Source organism: Hippocampus bargibanti, linkage group LG02, assembly GCF_051943395.1.
Source record: "Hippocampus bargibanti isolate YZ-2025 linkage group LG02, ASM5194339v1, whole genome shotgun sequence".
Lineage (NCBI taxonomy): Eukaryota > Metazoa > Chordata > Actinopteri > Syngnathiformes > Syngnathidae > Hippocampus > Hippocampus bargibanti.
This window is the reverse complement of record NC_142735.1, coordinates 13,360,438-13,381,085: the sequence shown is the minus strand read 5'-3', so window position 1 is coordinate 13,381,085 and position 20,648 is coordinate 13,360,438. Positions and strand designations below refer to the sequence as shown.

Here is a 20,648-nt window from a genome sequence, read left to right as displayed (position 1 = left end):
AACTCATTTGTATAGTTCATTCGTGGCATAAAATGACATCATCATGCATCACATGAAGCTGCATCGACTTTTTTTCATTTGGTTGTTTAATTTATAACCACAAAGTATTTTAAAGATTTTTTTTCCTCTTTTGATGAGTTTACTACTGCATTAGCGCATGTTAGTGATTCCGGCTCCCTCTGGTACATTTTATACAGTTCCTCTGGTACAGTCTTAAAACTCAGAATCCAAGCCCATGTCATAAACCAGTTTGCACAATTGACAATTTGATATGAGAACCAAATCATATCAGGAAGAATAGTGGCAACAAAGCACAAGGGCATTGCCTGCTCTTATTCGCAGCAGCAACTGGAAGTTCTCAAAATCAACTCGGGTATTTGACTGTCGGGCCGGGAATCGGTTCAAGCCAGTTGAGAAAGACACTCGGCGAGCAGAGCTTTGTCATTTTGAAACATTTCCCATGTGACTCCTACGGAAAAAAACATCTCATGATTCAATTGTATCACTCGTGGTTACTCTGAAAGCCCCTTCATGGGTTTTGACCTCCTTTCTCTCTTTAGTTCCGTCTTGCTACCTTGTTCAAACCCTAAAATCAGTTTTGTCTCAAACCACACTTGAGATACTGCAGTTGCAATTTTTTCATGACCTGCTCTCACCATCGTTGTTTTTGCACTCAATCAATCCTGATTTTTAGATATATACTGTACTGAGGCAAAGATGCCCATTCCAAAGGCCAGTTTAGTGCCTTTAATATGCACCCATATTGCAGTCAGAATGACAAGTTAATGATATGCTCTATTTAAGAGAATGTGGTCTTTTCCTGCCATAAACAACGACAATTGGTGAGCAACAAACATGCACACAAAAGTCTCTTGGATATGTCAAATGCTCCTTTTTACACATTAAGCTCTTTGTGACATCTTCCAGAGCGTTTTCAGTTCTCACACTTGCCATCTCTTTTACTCCCCGCCTTGTGTGAACAATCATTCTAGACCACAGCACACCACCAGGATGTCTACCAGACGTGAGTGTGCATCAGAGCAATCACATTTGTGTCCATTTCGTCCATCCATCTGGGACACATATTTTCTGGATGGAAGATGAGCAAAAAAAAAAAAAAAAAAAACAAATAATCAAGGATGAAATTATGTTTTCCTCAATCACTTGAATCTTGGTTCCGTATGTTGTGTGGAGAGACTAAATAGCCAAACCAGAATGGAGCCAAACATCATATTTTCTTAAGCGGCACATATCAACTTCAACTTCTAAAGTGCGTTCTTTGTTATACTCAAGTTTTGAAGTCTGAAAATCTTCTCTTGAATGAGAAGAGTACAGGCTCATTAGTATAATCAATCATGAAATGCTTTCTTATTCTTATTATTTGTATTCTTAACACCACAGGCGTTATTGCCGTGTTTAAAGCATAGCTAATATTTATACAGCTGGACATACTTGCTCGCAGTCGTGCTCTATTTCCTTTTGGTTTCCTGTTTTCAGACTTCATCATTCAAGCAAGAATCTTAACTTTTCAACACCGACCAATCGTCATTTCATGGTTTGAAGTTTCCTTCTTAAACTCACAAACAAGTCAGTGACTCGTGCGCTGTGAGCTGCAGGGTCTGGAACAATCTCCCTAAAACAATGACAGACAAGATTGTGGTTTCACTTGGTATTTGGCTTTCTTTTTGCCAAAATCAGTTTTGATTTTTTTCTTTCCTCAATGAACATCTTCTGTAAGTTTTGGTGAAAATGACATACTTGAATATCGGCCACTTAAACACAATTTATTATCATCAAAAGCAACAGGGTGTTTTAATGGTTCATATTCAAGACGCCGCGGGTGTAACTTAATCTTTGACCTGTCTAAATTGTCCGAAGGCATAAATATGAACTTTAACGGTTATTTATAGGAAGGGACGACCAGTCTCGGATATACCCTTTGTTTATATAGTCATATGGGATATGTTCCAGCTCACCCGTGAGCCTGGTGAGAACAAGCGGTTTCGAAGACTGATGGCGACGAAATAAATGACGTGAAATACAGTAAAGTCTCGTTATATCGATATTCAAGGGAGTCCGAAAAAATATCGATATAACCGGGACTATCGATATATCCGACCCTGTTTGCATGTAATTTTCTCCGTGCGTGCATAGAAATAGTATCGATATAACCGGGACTATCGATATATCCGATATCGATATAACGAGACTTTACTGTATTTCATTGAAACCTTCTGTTTCTGGTCTCTCCACAGTTGTCCTGCGCTGCTTCCAGCAGAGCAGTGAGCCCCCTGGTGACGGTTCCGGGGGATTTCAGTCAGCCTGCGAGCCCATTTGGCTGTCTGGATAACTCTGCTGCCAAACACAAGCTGGGCTTGAGACACAAGGCCTGCAACAGGAGGAAACCTGCCAATGTAAGAACACGAATACTGTGTATTGTATTGTGCATTTCTCGGACTGCTGAAAAGTGGTTCCTCCCCTGGAGCCAAACTGTGATTGCCTTGACATGCTAAATGTGATGTGTGCCTGCCCTGCTTGATGATCAATAATATAGCTTTCGGCATATTTACTGTGACGGTCATCCCTCTAATAGGAACCAACTGTGACCCATTTAAGTCAGAGAAACCCCAGCCAACTTAATGGTGAAAAATAGCCAACGTAATGGCGAAAAATCCTCCACATTGTAGTTGGACAAAAGTACAGACCTGGTCAATAGATCATTCCTTTGTCCCCTGATGCATTGGGCTGGGATAGAAAAAGGCCTTGCTCAAGCTGTCACTTACTAGCTATGGCCAACCTCGGAATGATGAATTACCGTTCTTTCAGGGTGTTTCCAAAGAATTTTGTTTCGGAATCCCCACAGCAGTATAACAGCAGTTAATCTTGGGGTTTGTTTTGTTTTGAGGAAAGAATGACATTATTATATTCACGAACATAAAATGTTTTCACATTCACAGTTCAACAACAGTATTTCTTCACTAACTTTTATTATTTTCACTTAAAGCAAACCAACCTGGACATTGTGCCTAATACCTGCATAGACAATGGTCAACAGCAAATTTTGTCCATAAGCGTTATTTTTTTTAGGAATGGCTTTGCTTTTCTTTTAACTCCTTCACTGCCATTCCCGAATGTATTCAGGAATTGAAAAGCATAACGTGGAGCGCCATTCCCGAATTTGTTTTTGGTTTTGCGGGGTGGGGGGGGGGGGAGTTTGACGATAGAGCGCTCGTCAGACCTCTGGCAATGTTTTTCCCTCCAAAAAGGGAGCCGCATTTACCCTTTGTACAGCCACCCCCACTTTCAATTCATATAACTGCAGACCCATATAATTTAGGAATTATTTTTTTTCTGATGAATGAAGAGTATTGTTTCTTACACTGCATTGAATGTTTATGTTGTCCTAAAACTCAATATTCTGTGCGTCCTGCAATTTCAGTGAAAATCCTGTTTTTATTTATTAGCCCACACATTTGTTTTAGATATTTTCACCTATGTTTTTGTTTGAACTAGAAAAAGTTGTGCAATATGGATTTCGTCATTCATTGTAATTTATAACCATCACGTTTCTCGAATGGAATTGCTGATCTGTTAATTAATAAATTTACTAAATATATCACAGATATAAGTACAAGTATTATGTGTCACAGTAGTAAAAAAAACAAGGCCACGAATAAAAGCTAGTAAAGTTTACTGCTTCTCTGATTCAGAAACAGGACTAAACCAGTCAATAATATTTATAGTAAAGTGCAAGTATCAACAATCAAACAGTAGAACCAAACAAGAAAGTACTAAATGATTATTTTGTACCACTTTGTATCTGGTCCATGCAGAGGCTTGAGATGAAATCAGAGGAACACAACGGGATGGATGGATCATTCAGCGTCCGTCTTGCAGAAAGTTTGGAAGCACAAGAGGAAACAAAGATAAGAGGTTGATGTTTTTGATTCACACCTTCTCTTTCTCGCATCTACCTCTGTCGTCTCTTTCATCTGTTTCTGCCTCTCGATCCAGATGTAAATGGAAAGGCACCGAAAGAAAAACTAAAGGAGGACGAAGGTCCGGAGAAAGAGCGGCCCTTGTTGCAGGGAGCGGAGGTAGAGGATGAGTTGAAAGCAGAGCAGGATGTTTCACTCATTCGGGACAGTGCCTGTCAATTAGAGGCAGTACCAGCCGACATACAGTCTTCACCTTCCCCCGATCTAAATACCAGAAGCTCCTCTCCGGACAGCCCCAGGTGATTAGACATCATTTCCTAATTGTATTGGTCACGTTGGTACGGTTTCTTCCACAAATAAAACCCTATCATTTCTGCTTTCAGAGCTACGCCAGAGCCCGCCATTGACCAAAAAGACCTCATAGAAAATTCACTTGGGAATAGAAAAGAGGAGAATGGGTATGGACCAGAACTAGCAGAAGACAAAGGATTTGAGGGAGGTTTAGAGGGGGACAGCTCCTTATTGCAGGAAGTGCTAAGTTCCTTGAAGACACCCTTACCTTCTTGCACTTCATTTGTGGATTCGAAGAATGCTGTACTGGAGCTAACTGAAGAGAACAATAAGATAGACGACCAAGACGAGGTGAAGGATGAGCCTGCATTTGATCAAGTTGCTTCTTGCGATGCCTTCCGATTTGATCAGTCCAGTGAGGAAGAGGCGAAAAAAGTGGCCGCCATTTTGACGAGTCCTTATATGTATGTTGATGAAGAGGAGGAAAGTGAAGATGATGATGATGAAAAGGAAGAGGAGGAGGAGGAAGAACCAGTTGTGGAAAGATTCACACAGCCTTGCGTATGTGATTTTTTTAAGAACTCATTCACTGCTAAAAAATGTGTCCCTCCAGTGCCAGTTATTGTCATTGTCACTTGAATTGCAGGACCCATAGAATATTGACTTTTAGGACTACATAACCATTCAATACAGCAATAAAAACATTAGAATCTCTTCTTTCATCAGAAGAAAAAATAATTCCTAAATTATATGGGTTTGGAGTTATATGAGCTTGAAATGAGGGTGGCTGTCCAAAATACAATGCAATACATACATATTGGTCTATATAGCGCTTGAACAACAGCTGAAGCTGGAACAAAGCACGAACATGGAAAAAAGGGAAATGCTGCTCCCTTGTGGAAAAGAAAAAACAATGCCATAGGCTCTGGCCAGCGCTTTATCGGCACCCAAGCATGAAAAACCAAAACCTGGGAAAAAATGGGAATGGCGCGCTACGTCATATTTCCAATTCCCGAATAAATTCGTGAATGGCAGTGAATGAATAAATTAGTGTTATCAATGTATCCATTCAAAGAAAAGTTACCATTTTCATAATTTACAGTATTTTTTTATTTTGATTGAACAGCACTGTGATTCTTAAAAGCAGAGTCTTAAGTATTCTACTCCTAAATATGTGCACAATCCCAAAAGGTTTACGAAGATGTGCATACAGATCACTTTGGTTGTTTTTCCTTTCAGGTGCAGTTAGAGGATGCGCCAGCAGACTCGCCACAAAAAGTCAGATTTGAAGAAATCAACTTGCCCCAAACCGAATCAAAGCGCCTGGAACAACAAGAAACTGAAGCAAGTGAGGAACAGCGAAATCGGACAGATTTGGTGGTCGGAAACGATCCGAAGGTGAGCGTAGATGAAGAGATAGAGGAAAAACAACAATGGATGATAGTAGCAGAAGAAGAAAAAGAGTGGGAAATGCTTCCTGATGCATCGTGCCAAGAGGTTTGCAATGTCTCCATAGCTCAGGAGCAGAAGGAACTTTCAGATGTTGAGGCACTGAATACTACCCAATGCACACATGACATCGCAACGCCACAAGAATCATATGATCCGGTCGCCGAGCCCATACCTGAAAGCCAAATGTCCCTCGATGAAAATGACCGTGAAAGTCAAGAAGGAGAGGGAGGAGCGCACCAGGATCAAGATTTAAGTCACACGGAGTTTCATCCAGAACCACAGGAAGAAACAGAGCAGGCGAAGGATGGAGATGTGGAGCAGGAAGAATTGGTGGAGATGAAAGAAGAGATAGGAGTCAACCAAACATCATCACTTCGATTATCTTGCTCCTCATTACCCTTTGAATCTCCTTCAGAAGACAGTGATCCCCTCGCTCTCAGCACAACAAACCCTTCGAGTGAGACTGACACTCCCAGTGGGATGATCACTCCTCAAGAGACCACTATTCCCTGTGAGACTGTCACTCCTGGAGCGAGCGCCATTGCCAATGTAAACCTCCCACCCTGCGAGACCAAATCGCTTGTTGAGACCAACACTCCTGCTGAGAGCTTCTCCAAAACAATGACCACCACTCTCCACATGAACCTTGTCTCTCCAAACTCAGGGTTGGCCAATCATGCCTTTCAGTTTTTCACAACTGACGAAGATTCCAAAGTGACATCTTGCCATCCAACGACAGAGCAACAGACTGCTGAAGAGACCACTGATGAGGAGAGACAAGTAGAAGAAGAGCAAGTCACTTTGAGGTGTGATACGGCGGTTGTTGTGGAAGAAGACATTTCTCTTTCACCAGCTGGGGAAGAAGTCAACCAGTCACTTGAATGTACCAATAAGAGTAAAATTCACTTCACCATAGCCCCCGCCTGGCAGAGATCTCTCTCTAGTGGGGAGCCGTCTACCCCAATGCCTGAAGATGAGGATGTGGAGGAGGCCACCATGAAGGGCCCACAGATGGAGGCCCAAGTGGAGATGTCAATGAAAACAACTGTGCCTGGCGGTACTGCTGTCAAAGCTCCAAATGTTGGGGGACCAGACCCTCTCGACGCACAACCCTCAGCTGCTGCAGCCAAGAAGGTGAGAAAACATAAAGCACATGCAATAAGTCCATTTATGAATATATTCTTCTTAGTTGGTGAGTGACCATTAAATACACTGTTGCACTGTTTGGCTTTGACAAATTCACCCACTTGATTTTCTTTGCTTAGAAGCTACCTTGTGCAACCACCGCAGTAGTCAAGTGGTTAGCATGCCGACTTCACAGTGCCGTGGTTGTGAGTTCAAATCCCACTTTGGCCTCCCTGTGTGTAGTTTATACAATGCAATACAATACATAGTGATTTATGCCGTGCTCTGAAGCTGTAACAAAGCGCTTAATATGGACAACTATCATATACAGGAAATACACACAAAGATAAGAGAAAAACTAAAATCATGTCTGAATCATGCTGAGTCAAATGCCAACGAGTACAGGTGGGTTTTAAAGATGGGCAGCAGTTTGAATGAATGGAACCTCCCCTGTTTTCTATGGAAAAACATATCAAGTTCGTCGCCGTCTTTGATGAGACCGATGACCGTGGTGTCGTCTGCGAACTTTATGAATTTGACAGCTGGGTGCGTTGAGGTGCAGTCGTTCGTGTAGAGAGAGAAGAGCAATGGAGAGAGGACGCATCCCTGCGGGGCTCCAGTGCTCGTGGTTCGTGTCGTGGATGATATATTTCCCAGTCTGACCTGTTGTGTCCGTCCTGTCAGGAAGTTGAGGGTCCACTGGCAGATCGTGGGGGACACACCAAGCTGGAGAAGTTTGGGGATGAGGAGTTCTGGGATGATGGTATTGAACGCAGAGCTGTAGTCCACAAACAGGATCCTTGCGTAGGTTCCTGTGTTGTCAAGGTGGTCGAGGATGTGGTGCAGTCCGATGTTGACTGCATCCTCCACAGACCTGTTTGCCCGGTAGGCAAACTGAAGAGGATCTAGCAGAGGTCCGGTGATGTTCTTTAGGTGGTTCAGCACGAGGCGTTCAAAGGACTTGATGACCACAGACGTCAGAGCGACAGGTCTATAGTCGTTCAATCCCGAGGGTGCTGGATTCTTTGGAACTGGGACGATAGTAGACTGTTTGAAGCAGGATGGGACTTCACACTGCTCCAGGGATCTGTTAAAGATTTGTGTGAAGACCGGCTGGTCAGCGCAGACTCTCAGGCAGGAGGGGGACACTCTGTCAGGTCCTGCAGCTTTCTTGATCTTTTGCTGCTTGAAGAGCCGTCTAACGTCCAGTTCGTGGATCTGTAGGGCAGAGGGCAGAGATACGGTAGTTTCTGGTAATGGTGGGCAGACCGGGGAAATGGTGGTGTCCTTTTCAAATCGGCAAAAGTATGTATTTAAGTGACTGTGTTTAAGACAAAGTTTTAAAAGCACTACTTTGCTGCCCTCAGTTCAATGTTTTTATTTTGGTGAAAAAAAATCAATAAATAATGATGATCCAAAAGTCATTTGCTCCCATCTTGTGGCATGTACAGCCATTTTACCCTTTTGGCTGTAAATTACTCTGGGATGTTATCAATTTGCAGCAGTACTCTGTCCCTCAATCGACTTAAATAGTGTATGACATTCTTTAGGCAAATTACAGAAAAGAATTAGAAAAAATAACAATAAAGGACACTTTAGATCAAATTGCAAGAGAATTGCAAGGCAATGTAAAGGGGTTGTGTCATATACAACCATAAGATGTCAAAGTACAGTTTATTCTCCACTTCTATGTCCAGAAAGCCCCGTGATAATGGAGGGAAATTACAACACTACCTTTGGAGTACGGCTGAGGAAGACAACGGCTCTGCACCGCTTCAGCTCGGAAGAGGAATACACGGAGGTAAAAAGTATTCATGATCGCTTTTGGGATTGAATTAAACTGCAGACAAAAATAACTTGTTTTCTTTTAGAATTGTGAGGCACGCTGAAATATTTTCAGTGTTTATCGAGTGACCTCTAGTGGCTTAGGTTGGCCACGCACCTAGTGCAATTGAACTCTTGGTGAATTTGATGTGCACTCATTTTAGACACTGACGGAGTCGCCAGTGCGGCCTGTTAGCTGTAAACTTGAAGAAACCGGATTTAGGCCCTCCACAAGTCAGCCAGTCAGTACCAAACCTGCCCTTCCCAAGAAACCAGAAGTACATGGGGAGACCGGCGTGAAAAGCAAGCGTGCGTTGAAGTCGGATTTTGTCCATTTTTGTGGCGGTCCCGAACCAAACGGTGATGGAAGAACACAGGATGGATTCGATGACAGCCGTGTAGAAATGTTGCAGCACCTCCTGTGGCAGGCCATGCTTCTTTAGCAGCCTCAGGAAGTACATTCTCTGTTGGGCCTTTTTCAGGATAGAGTTGGTGTTGACCTCCCACTTCATGTCCTGGGAGACTGTGATTCCCAGGAACTTGAAGGTCTCAACGGTTGACACCAGGCAGTTGGATAGTGTGAGGGGTAGCTGTGGTGATGGATGTTTCCTGAAGTCCACCATCATCTCAACTGTCTTCAGCGTGTTCAGCTCCAGGTTGTGACGGCTGCACCAGAGCTCCAGCTGCTCCACTTGTTGTCGGTACGCAGACTCGTCGCCGTCTTTGATGAGACCGATGACCGTGGTGTCGTCTGCGAACTTTATGAATTTGACAGCTGGGTGCGTTGAGGTGCAGTCGTTCGTGTAGAGAGAGACTGTGTTTAAGCCAAAGTTTTAAAAGCACTACTTTGCTGCCCTCAGTTCAATGTTTTTATTTTGGTGAAAAAAAATCAATAAATAATGATGATCCAAAAGTCATTTGCTCCCATCTTGTGGCATGTACAGCCATTTTACCCTTTTGGCTGTTATCAATTTGCAGCAGTACTCTGTCCCTCAATCGACTTAAATAGTCTATGACATTCTTTAGGCAAATTACAGAAAAGAATTAGAAAAAATAACAATAAAGGACACTTTAGATCAAATTGCAAGAGAATTGCAAGGCAATGTAAAGGGGTTGTGTCATATACAACCATAAGATGTCAAAGTACAGTTTATTCTCCACTTCTATGTCCAGAAAGCCCCGTGATGATGGAGGGAAATTACAACACTACCTTTGGAGTACGGCTGAGGAAGACAACGGCTCTGCACCGCTTCAGCTCGGAAGAGGAATACACGGAGGTAAAAAGTATTCATGATCGCTTTTGGGATTGAATTCAACTGCAGACAAAAATAACTTGTTTTCTTTTAGAATTGTGAGGCACGCTGAAATATTTTCAGTGTTTATCGAGTGACCTCTAGTGGCTTAGGTTGGCCACGCACCTAGTGCAATTGAACTCTTGGTGAATTTGATGTGCACTCATTTTAGACACTGACGGAGTCGCCAGTGCGGCCTGTTAGCTGTAAACTTGAAGAAACCGGATTTAGGCCCTCCACAAGTCAGCCAGTCAGTACCAAACCTGCCCTTCCTAAGAAACCAGAAGTACATGGGGAGACCGGCGTGAAAAGCAAGCGTGTCTCAGGTGCAAACAAACAAAAATACACATATTTGAAACCATGGCCCCAAAACTAACATCAATTGAAATTCACCCAGCCTCTCATTTAGAGCCTGCAGCAGCTCGTGCTCTTTCTACTGTTCCCGAGGGTCCAAGCTGGATCTCCATGGCCAGACAGAAACAGAAGATCTATAAAGAAAATTCACTGGACGAGATGACCGTCAAGAAGGTAAAATACCGACTTCACGACAATGTCACTAAAAACACTGTTCAGTTTGGGAATACACTTTGTACTTTGATTATCGTCCATGATGGGGTTTTTTGCCCTCTCTCACTGTACTTGCATACATAAACATGTCCAGCTCCTTGTACAAATGAAACTGTTTCTCTCGTTTTTCATCAGGAAGAACAAGACAGGGAGTCTTCACTGCCTTCATATGTCAGCTCGGCATTGAAAAAAGACCTCAGCACCAAACCACCTGAATTCACTGGAAATGGTCTGAATGCACACACAAAGCATCAAGAAACAAACTCACAGAAACATGCAGGCATTCACACACTCTTTCTGGGGGCAATACTGTATGTACACAGAGCTTGGGCTGCATAGCGTCGTTAGACTCACGGCCAATTAATCCATCAAAACCACAACATAAAAAAATGACCGTCCCAACATACAGATACAAATGACTGTTTTCCCTCTCTCTCACAAACAGACAGAAATACAGTTTTGTGTATTTTTCGAGGACTACTTCTGATTACTAGACTGGTTTATTTTAATATTGCCCATGATGTTTCTGGGTAGAGTAAATATCAATAAAATAACATATCACGTGACTGTAAAGTGTCCTTGAGAGTTTTGAAAGGCGTTTATAAAAAAAATATTCTAATGAAGATCTCAATTAAAGAAGCTCCTGAATTTTCTTCCTTTCTTTGTTCTAGTGAGTTCGTCAGAGATGTGTAAGTTGTCATCAACTTCAGAAAACGAGACTAGGAAGTTTCTGACCCCTGTGACTCCTGTACCACCTCAACCTGCTAAATCTCAGCTAGTTGGCAGCCCTATCAGCTCCAAAAGCCCACTTCCTTCAGCCACCTCTAAACCTGCACCACAGGCCGCCCCTTGCCTTCGATCCCAATCTCCTCCTACTCCTGTCCCAGTTCCTATAAAACCTCCATCGTGCTCCAAACCCCCTACAGAACCCAAGCCAGCACTGACCCCACAAACGACACTCACCTCGACTCCTTTTTCATCAAGAATCAACCCTCCACTGCCGGCTTCAAGAGTTCCCACCCTTTCCAGTCCAACTGCAGCATCTCAGCGCGGTCTCCCACCTGCATCTTTGCCCCATGATGAGCCACCGTGGATGGCTTTGGCCAAGAAGAAGGCCAAAGCCTGGAGCGAAATGCCCCAGATAGTTCAGTGACAGACAGGCCTCACAGAAGGTTCGAGTACTCGGATCCAGTGTGACCTGTGCATTGGACACCCAAAAGTCTCACATTTGATGAATTGACACCACAAAGAGTTTAAATTGACCAGAATGCATTTGCACATATTGAAATGTTTATTTTCTCTTAATTTCTTGCAACATGTTTCCTAATATGTCTCACACAAATTCTTTATTTCTAGATGTTGTACAGCAATGTTACATTAATGACAGGGTAAGTGCCCCCAAGCCAAAATATATATATATATATATACATACACATATTTGCAGATAAAACTTGCAAGGTTAATCCACATGTGCACTTTTATTTATTATAAAGTGCCTCTTGAGAGGAGGAAAACAATATTAATCAGAGGACAGCATGATTTACAAAAAAAAGTCAAAATGACCACAAAAACAAAAGGTAGGCATCTCAGACCTGCTAGATGCTAGAATCATACTTTTGATTCAGTTAGATCCTCAAATGTTTCACTGTCAAAGAGCCTGTGGTCGTAATGCGACCATGCTGATTGGGAAAAATTCTTAGAAGCTATGAGTCGACTCTAGTAAATCACATTTTTCCTTATGCTACAGCTGCTCTTGTCATGTTACATGTTTGTCCCCACATTTTTTTCTCGTTATTTCACATTGTATACATTTTCTTTGCAAAGTGTTTACCCGATAATAGAGGCCAAGAAAGCCAAAAGTCCAAGCCAAGTGAATGTGCTTATTTTGGGACTTAATCTAAAATCACATTTGGAGAAATGTGACCACGTTGGAAAAATTAACTCAGTTAATAAACCAAAATTGGGCTGGTGCGTCACCAAAATAATTTAATCTGCAATTCTTGAACGGGCCACAATTGCTTTTAAGATGGTCAGTGTATTTTTAAGTCTTTGTCCTCCTCCGGGAATAAGATCCTAAAATAATTATTACATGGATTTGTCTTTTTTAGCATTTCGTTTTAATGTTATCATCGCGTTGGCAACCAGATGAGGACTGTTTAATTTCTGAATCTCAACCAAATGTACGGCATGATAATATTGCAGATAATCTTATCAAGAAGCACTCAGTAGCCATTAAGAGATTGATGTTCTCCTAATGTAGAGAAAACCAGCACGGAAGACAACAGAGATTGCATTGCTTTCACATTCATCTATCTCACTATGAGTTATATGTGTTTGTTTTATTTCATATTGCCTTTTGAACATTTCTTGTGTACATACATTGTGCAGTAAATAACAAATGACAATTTTGTTCTGAGTTTATGTCCCATCTCCCTTTTTTCCACCACGCTGACTTTTACAAGAATCACAATGATAATGTGCGCGAAAAGAAATGACTGTGTCATTCTGATTAAAAATATGATACAATAAAAACACCATACAAAATTCCCATCTTAATTAACAGGTAACGTTTGGGGGTTGTCACACTTTAAAAGAGGAACATCGGGTTGGGGAAAAACAGCCTCCGAATCCTTCGACCTTTGTGGATTAGCACAAGCTGGATAACTAAGGATCCACAAAGTAAACAGACTTATCAGCAGCAGATAGCACCTGGAACTTCTCGTATGCTGTTGGGATAGGTGCACACATTTATAACACTATAACAGAAACTAACATGGTGCGAACAGAAGCTCACATACTACTGTGAGTTCATTTGTTTACACCATGTTTTCATTTCAGGATTTTTTTGATTAACATGGATTGTTACATTGAGGCAATCAAATTTGTCGCTAATAAGAATCACAGACTCAAATGTGTTTATTTGAAGTATGTCCACAATTTGTGTATACATTTACAAAAATGTTATTTTCATATTTAATATTTATGTACTACGTAATTGTGGAAGGTCTCGGTGTATGTATATATGTATAATTATTATTTTGTTTTAAATATTTTTGCTGTTCTATTGCCAAAGGAGGCGTTATTGAAGAGTAAAATTCAATATTCCGGTTTAAAAAAAATTTATTTACTTGAAAGAGACTCGCAGGGTAAATGGTCACCAGAGGACGCTATCTGACAAAGCACGCAAAAGCAGAGGTAGAAGGCATTTAAACGAGATTTGTGAATGTGTGGACAACAAAAACCGAAATAAATAGAGAGAGATTTGAAGTGTGGATATGCAAAAATGGTCTGCAGCTCACTTCTGTCTCACGTTGGACAAAGCCATTCAAGCACTAAGCCAAGGGCAGGGTGAGAAGCTACAATCAGCCAGCAGGGGGAGTCATCGTACAACATATGTACTTGGATAACACGAATTACTCGCCAAAAACACGGCCAACCATGAAGGGCAAACACAAAAACATTAACACATTAAAGGATACACAAAAGTAATTTCAAAGCAGTGACGTGAGGTGAGGTTCATGGCTGGTGAGGCACTGATGTCACCACAGTCAGATTTACATATGAACTCCACAGAGTAGTTTATTCACCATTTGATTGGCAACAGTTAACGGGTTTTGTTTAAAATGTCATGTCAGCATTCTTTACATACTACAGTAAAGTCTCGTTATATCGATATCGGATATATCGATAGTCCCGGTTATATCGATACTATTTCTATGCACGCACGGAGAAAATTACATGCAAACAGGGTCGGATATATCGATAGCCCCGGTTATATCGATATTTTTTCGGACTCCCTTGAATATCGATATAACGAGACTTTACTGTATATACAAACTGCAGCATAGAAAAAAAAGAATTAAAAAACGTTATTATCGTGTTACCTTTACTTTAAATGAAGTCCAACTCTCTCTGTCTCAATGGAGATCCCTGCCAGTGAAGAAAGTCCTTGATCAGTCCTGTTCCGACTGTATGTTTTCAGTCTTTTGTGCTGAGAATGACCGCTACACGGATGCTGTAGTAGCTGGAACAGTGAGCACGAGCTGGAGCAACTCGGTCGCTTCAGGAATAGTTTCAATGAGATCCTTCTTGGCCAAAAAGCTCAGAAGTTGTCCAGGATAGTTACATTCATCCCTCACCGTTTGTGAGCTATACAGTCCGGTGTTGGTCTTCCTTTAATTATTATCTCCTGCTTCGATTGAAAGTCCAGTTCAGAAAAGTATTTCAATTTCGATAAGTAATCCAACATTCTGAAAATAAGGCCAAGCAACACGAAAAAAATGACTGGATGGTTGCACTTAACTTGCTAACTGTTTACTGTAGCTTGCTGTCACTAATTCTATTATTTTGCAGCCGAGGAGTCGCAAGAAAAATATCTAATCACCAGCGCCCCCTGTCAAGAGGCAGGAGAACTGTGTGCCTCACCTATGCACACAGTTTTGATAAAAATAAAATAAAATAAACACTGTAGCACAGTGTTTATGACAATGTAGCCACAAGGGGGCACAAGCCAGTGTCTTATTGTGCCAGTCCCAAGCCCGGATAAATACAGAGGGTTGTGTCAGAAAGGGCATCCGACGTAAAAATCTTTGCCAAAACAAATATGCGAATCAAACCTCTGAGTGATGGAAAAGTATGTCAGAGCAGTGCAAGACATGTATCATGACTGTAAGACAGTTGTGAGGTATGCTGTCGGTATGAATGAGGAATTAAAGGTGGAGCTGGGACTCCACCAGGGGTCAGCTCTGAGCCCCTTCTTGTTTGCTATGGTGATGGACAGGTGACAGGCGATGTTCGACAAGAATCTCCTTGGGCCATGATGTTTGCAAATGACATTGTGATCTGTAGTGAGAACAGGGAACAGGTGGCGGAGAAACTAGATATGCCCTGGAAAGGAGAGGAATGAAGATCAGTCGCAGCAAGACGGAATATATGTCTGTGAATGAGAGGGATCCAAGTGCAAGAGTGATGCTACAGGGAAAAGAGATAAAGAAGGTGGAGGATTTTAAGTACTTGGGGTCAACTGTCCAGAGCAATGGAGAGTGTAGAAAAGAGGTGAAGAAGCGTGTCCAGGCAGGCTGGAGCGGCTGGAGAAAAATGTCAGGTGTGATGTGTGATAGAAGGGTTTCAGCTAGGACGAAAGGAAAAGTGTATAAAACAGCGGTGAGACCAGCCATGACGTTTGGACTGTAGACAGTGCCACTGAAGAAAAGACAGGAAGCAGAGCTGGAGCTAGCAGAGCTGAAGATGTTGAGGTTTTCTTTGGGAGTGACCAGGTTGGATAAGATCAGGAATGAGTACATTAGAGGGACAACTCATAATAGAGGCGTTGGAGAGAAAGTCAGAGAGGCCAGACTGAGATGGTTTGGACATGTCCAGAGGAGAGAGAGTGACTAAATCGGGAGAATGATCCTGAGCCTTGACTGAGAGGAAGACCGAAGAGAAGGTTTATGGATGTGGTCAAAGAGGACATGAAGGTAGCTGGTGTGAGAGAAGAGGATGCACAAAACCGGGTTAGATGGAGGACATTGATTCGCTGTGGCGACCCCTGAAGGGAAAAGCCGAAAGGAAAAGAAGTACAGAGTTTATAATGTACAGTGACTGTACATTATATACACCAGCTAAACTGTAGAAATTTATTTCATATACTAAAATCTTTTGAACACTTTAATAGCAATATGTAGAGGGACAGCAATGCGGTCTCACTGCAGAGCAAGTCAGCACAGTTAGCACAGTGATTGCGCAATCCATGGTGAGGCTCAGCCGGCTGGTGCCTCACCACTCGTCTCTACTTAGTATTTGAACGGTAAATGTGAAAATTCAGCTATTTTGAAAAAAAAAAAATCCAAAAATAGTGAAGTTAAATGGAAAAGAACGTTAAAGTACAAATCACTAAATAAATATAACTGTTTAATTTATTTTGTCATTTGATATTTCCATGATGACAGGTGAGGCACAGCCTCACCTGCCTCCCCTGACTGCACGTCACTGTTTCAAAGGATAGAAGACAAATCAGAAATGGATAAATAAAAAACAAGGAAAGTCCAACATTCTTGGAGCACAACACGGAGACAATGCAAGGTGGCTTGGTGTGTCGAAAATGTCACAAAGTTCCATTGATTCGGAGCCAAGTTGCTATTCAACAGAAGTAAACGAGGTCAATATATAAAGTGAAGAGGCACCAGTTGATACAGGTACAGAAAAAAGAGCACAAAAGACAAATGGAATTTGGCTTTACAGATTGCTAATCCCTTTAAATATGACTCTGGGTAAACGGACGCGAGAGTGGCTGCCTTTACAGCAGCCCCTGTATTTGTTTGTCTACTTCCTTTACGTTCCTCTTACTTTCATTACTTTGCTGCTGTGAAATGTAAATGTCTCAACTGCGAGACTAATAAAGGCTAATGAAATCCAATGCCACAATTAATTAATAAACCCACGGGTGTAACTCGATGGTCCCAGTGGTTTATAAAACATGCATGGTTGTGGACAGGAAAGAAAAGGTAAAGAGCAAGTGAGAAGGAGTAGCTCCATGCTGGCAAACATTGAGGTGGTTTGGGCAAAGCTGTCAGGAGGAAAAATCTTCTCTTCGCTCAATACACGCAGTGGCTGTTGGCAGATCCCACTGCAGCATGAAAGCAGTCTGCTGATTGCTCTTTTCACACCACTGAGCATTTTTCGTTTCAAACATCTGCCATTTAGCACCAACTTTGCATCAGAGATACACGACGATGGTTCAGGAACGAGTGTGGCTCTGAAAATCTCAATTGGCCAGATGATTAACACATGACTACCAACTCTGGATTGTAATCTATCTGAACGTAACTGTCATCAGACCAAAGAATGCAGCGGAGAAAGCTTGAAAAGTGCTCTTAATGCCAAAAGCAGAAGCTAACTTGGAGCTAACTGAAGTATATGGACGGCAAAGTATCCCAAAATAGCCTTACACCTCACAACTGGCTTTGCTTTAAATCAGATATTATCGTGAAAACAAATCCTCCCTGTGTGCCTGTGAAGGAGTGAACAACAGTTGAGTGACAGCAGAGTAAAAACAGTATGCGACCTCCCGCTGGTCGGCATGTTGACTGTGCACTCTCTTTCAGCAGGAGATATTAAGGACGCCAGGATTTATCACCTTTGATATCCTCTATTAAGTACAATCTTGTCACAGCACACACACAGACACACAAGTACACTCAGACACACACACGAATAGAAGAACAGAAATAAGCCCTGATGTGAGCTAAAATGACAGGAAATCAAGATGGCCTTGCTTGAACATGACATCTGAAGTAATGGACCTTCGTGTCCATCAGTGGCCAACCCACAGACGCTAAACAAAGCAGTTTGGTTCTCATTAGTGTCCATGCATCTCAAGGACCACCTCTCAGCTCTGGATGGACTCTTATGTGATGGATGCCTCAGGTCTGTAATCCACCTAGATGTCCAAACAAACACGGTGGTGGTATCAGCCCGCTGGTTCACAATTGTATATAATAAAGAAGGTCCAAATGGGTTGCACACACGTGTACTCACGTATACACCAGCATTCAGTCACCAAATGGAATGGAGGAGTCTTTGTGTGCTTGCAAGGAAATGAGGTTGCCAGGTTGGTAGGCTGTCATCGGGAACCGAGAAGGAGCTAAGTGTCTTCCTCGCCTCACATGATCTCACTGAAAGACGACCTGCACAGCTGCATGATCACCATCTGGCCGCCTTAGCTAATTGCTCAACTTGCGAGATTGCTCTAATCACTCACTTTCACACACGCACGCACACACACACACACACGCGCACACACACACACACACACACACACACACACACACACACACACACACACACACACACACACACACACACACACACACACACACACACACAGATGTATTTGAGCAGGGCTAGGAACATGACGCTGCATTTGTTTATAACTGAGGAACGTCTGTTTTTTGGGTGTTTTTTTAAGTTGGATACTTAAAATGACCATGTATATACACACACTGAGCCCCCGAACAAACACACGCATGCATGCATGCATGCACACACACACACACACACACACACACACACACACACACACACACACACACACACACACACACACACACACACACACACACACACACACACACACACACACACACACACACACACACACACACAGATGTATTTGAGCAGGGCTAGGAACATGACGCTGCATTTGTTTATAACTGAGGAACGTCTGTTTTTTGGGTGTTTTTTTAAGTTGGATACTTAAAATGACCATGTATATACACACACTGAGCCCCCGAACAAACACACGCATGCATGCATGCATGCACACACACACACACACACACACACACACACACACACACACACACACACACACACACACACACACACACACACACACACACACACACACACACACACACACACACACACACACACACACATACACACACACACACACAAATCATATTTCATCTTATTGTCAAGCTCAAATTCCTTTTAAAATTTTGTAATACTAAATTTAAAAAAGGAGCATCTTACTAATATATGGCTGTGGACCATATCTGCTGCGAATAGCTGCCCCTAAAAAATGTATGCAATATTAAAAATATATATATCATTTTTTAATTTAATTTAAAGCAGATTCTTTACTTACAGACCGTGTAGGTGTTCAAATACCTGACATGTTTCGGCGTCTATCCGTATCCGTATGTGGAACTGTCGCGGCATGGAATTGAAGCGGATTTACGTAGGACAGGAGATGTGAGACAATCTCTTTTTGTCAATGTATGCTACAGCTTCGTGTTTCCTTGATAATCAAACCTCTGAAGATGGAGGACACTGATTTGCTGTGGCGACCCCTGAAGGCCAAACCCGAAAGGAAAAGAAGAGAAGTGCACATTCCACAATGACGTCCCTGATCCACTGTGAAAAGGATGCATTGATCCTCTCCTATTCACCCAGAACTGCTTTATGCAACAAAGAGGGAACCGAAAGTGCTTAAGAATGAATGCCTCTCTGTGTCTTTGTGTTGTCATATTATTTGTTATTTAGTTTTTTTTTCTTTAGACTTCAAGATAGGTGAGAGTGGCTGCCTTTCAAGAAGCTCCTGTATTTTCTTTTTATACTTCTTTCTTTCCTTTCTTCTGCCTTCCATTACTTTGCTGTTGTGAAATGTACATTTCTCCACTGCAAGACTAAAAAGGGTAGATCCAATCCAATCCCCAAACCCTTCAAAAGGCTTCTTCAAAGCACGTACTCTGCTAGCGGCATGCAACTTTTCGGGCCTACTCCCACAAGGCCGTCCTTCCCATTCGTAGGCCAACTTGTCATCTAAAATCTGGTATGTTTGACTGATGTGAGTGCTCAAGTTCGTTCAACTTGCCCTCTTCTGGCAATCTTGAAATGCTATGACTGTGATACATTTCAACCGTTCAAGTTATTCATGATAAGCGACCACCTGGGTAACAGAAATAAACAAAGCAACGAGAGCTAATCAACAGTAAAAAAAAGGCTCAGACGATATTCACGCACAATGTGTGTTGCTGTGATTGGTTGCTTTACCCGATTATTCATTATACTGTGACCTTGCACAATAAAAACAATAGTTGTGTAGTGTTTTTAAGTGGCTGTATGCGATTCTAGGATGGTGTATATATATACATACAGAACATCAACATCAATCATAGACTACAACACCAGTTGAACTAACGTTCAATGTAAGGTTTTACTACTCCAAAATAATCACAGGCCAACGTTATTAACCATGACTCGCATTAGAACAATGACCAACAAACATTTCAATAACCCGCAGAGAGCGTAACTTACAGTTGATGTTTTCATTGACAGTCAAAGAAACCGCCACACTGGGTCAGGAGGTTCGCTGCTGGTTTCGGAGGCTTGTCTTGTTCTCCTGTCTTCAGCCGAGCGATGGCATCGCAACCAAATGGTTACGTAGTTTGTCGGGCCCCACTGTTTCATCGGTGGGCCGTGGAGCTTGATGAACATCAAAGCAGATACCAGTGTTTCATGGAACGAGTTACGTGCAGTTCATTAAAGGCCTCTGATCCGCAGGTGTGCCACCGTCATCCCCGGAGCTCTCGATTTAATCCCGAAATCCATTGATTGCACTCGCGATGTGTAGTCGTAAACGTTGGCAAAGTAC

General features: G+C 42.2%; 1 protein-coding gene and 1 long non-coding RNA gene across 3 annotated transcripts in view; one reads left to right on the top strand and one right to left on the bottom strand.

Annotated features, from left to right (window-relative positions):
- Window positions 1–12,905, top strand: part of LOC148901603 (uncharacterized) — a 41,838-nt gene extending 28,933 nt beyond the window's left edge. For both annotated transcript variants that reach the window (XM_088989478.1, XM_088989477.1), the window contains exons 8-18: window positions 2,256–2,414; window positions 3,834–3,933; window positions 4,015–4,237; window positions 4,322–4,790; window positions 5,469–6,815; window position 7,500; window positions 8,504–8,607; window positions 10,095–10,248; window positions 10,332–10,450; window positions 10,625–10,718; window positions 11,161–12,905. In XM_088989478.1, coding sequence (XP_088845604.1) covers window positions 2,256–2,414; window positions 3,834–3,933; window positions 4,015–4,237; window positions 4,322–4,790; window positions 5,469–6,815; window position 7,500; window positions 8,504–8,607; window positions 10,095–10,248; window positions 10,332–10,450; window positions 10,625–10,718; window positions 11,161–11,642 — 3,252 coding nt within the window. In that variant the 3' untranslated portion in view covers window positions 11,643–12,905. The remainder of the gene's footprint in view (window positions 1–2,255; window positions 2,415–3,833; window positions 3,934–4,014; window positions 4,238–4,321; window positions 4,791–5,468; window positions 6,816–7,499; window positions 7,501–8,503; window positions 8,608–10,094; window positions 10,249–10,331; window positions 10,451–10,624; window positions 10,719–11,160) is intronic.
- On the bottom strand, window positions 12,736–18,440 carry LOC148901602 (uncharacterized). The gene is made up of 2 exons (XR_016114146.1): window positions 18,026–18,440; window positions 12,736–17,927 (listed from the first exon to the last, which is right to left on the bottom strand). It is a non-coding gene; the product is annotated as an uncharacterized LOC148901602 (long non-coding RNA).
- Window positions 18,441–20,648: the final 2,208 nt, after the last annotated feature.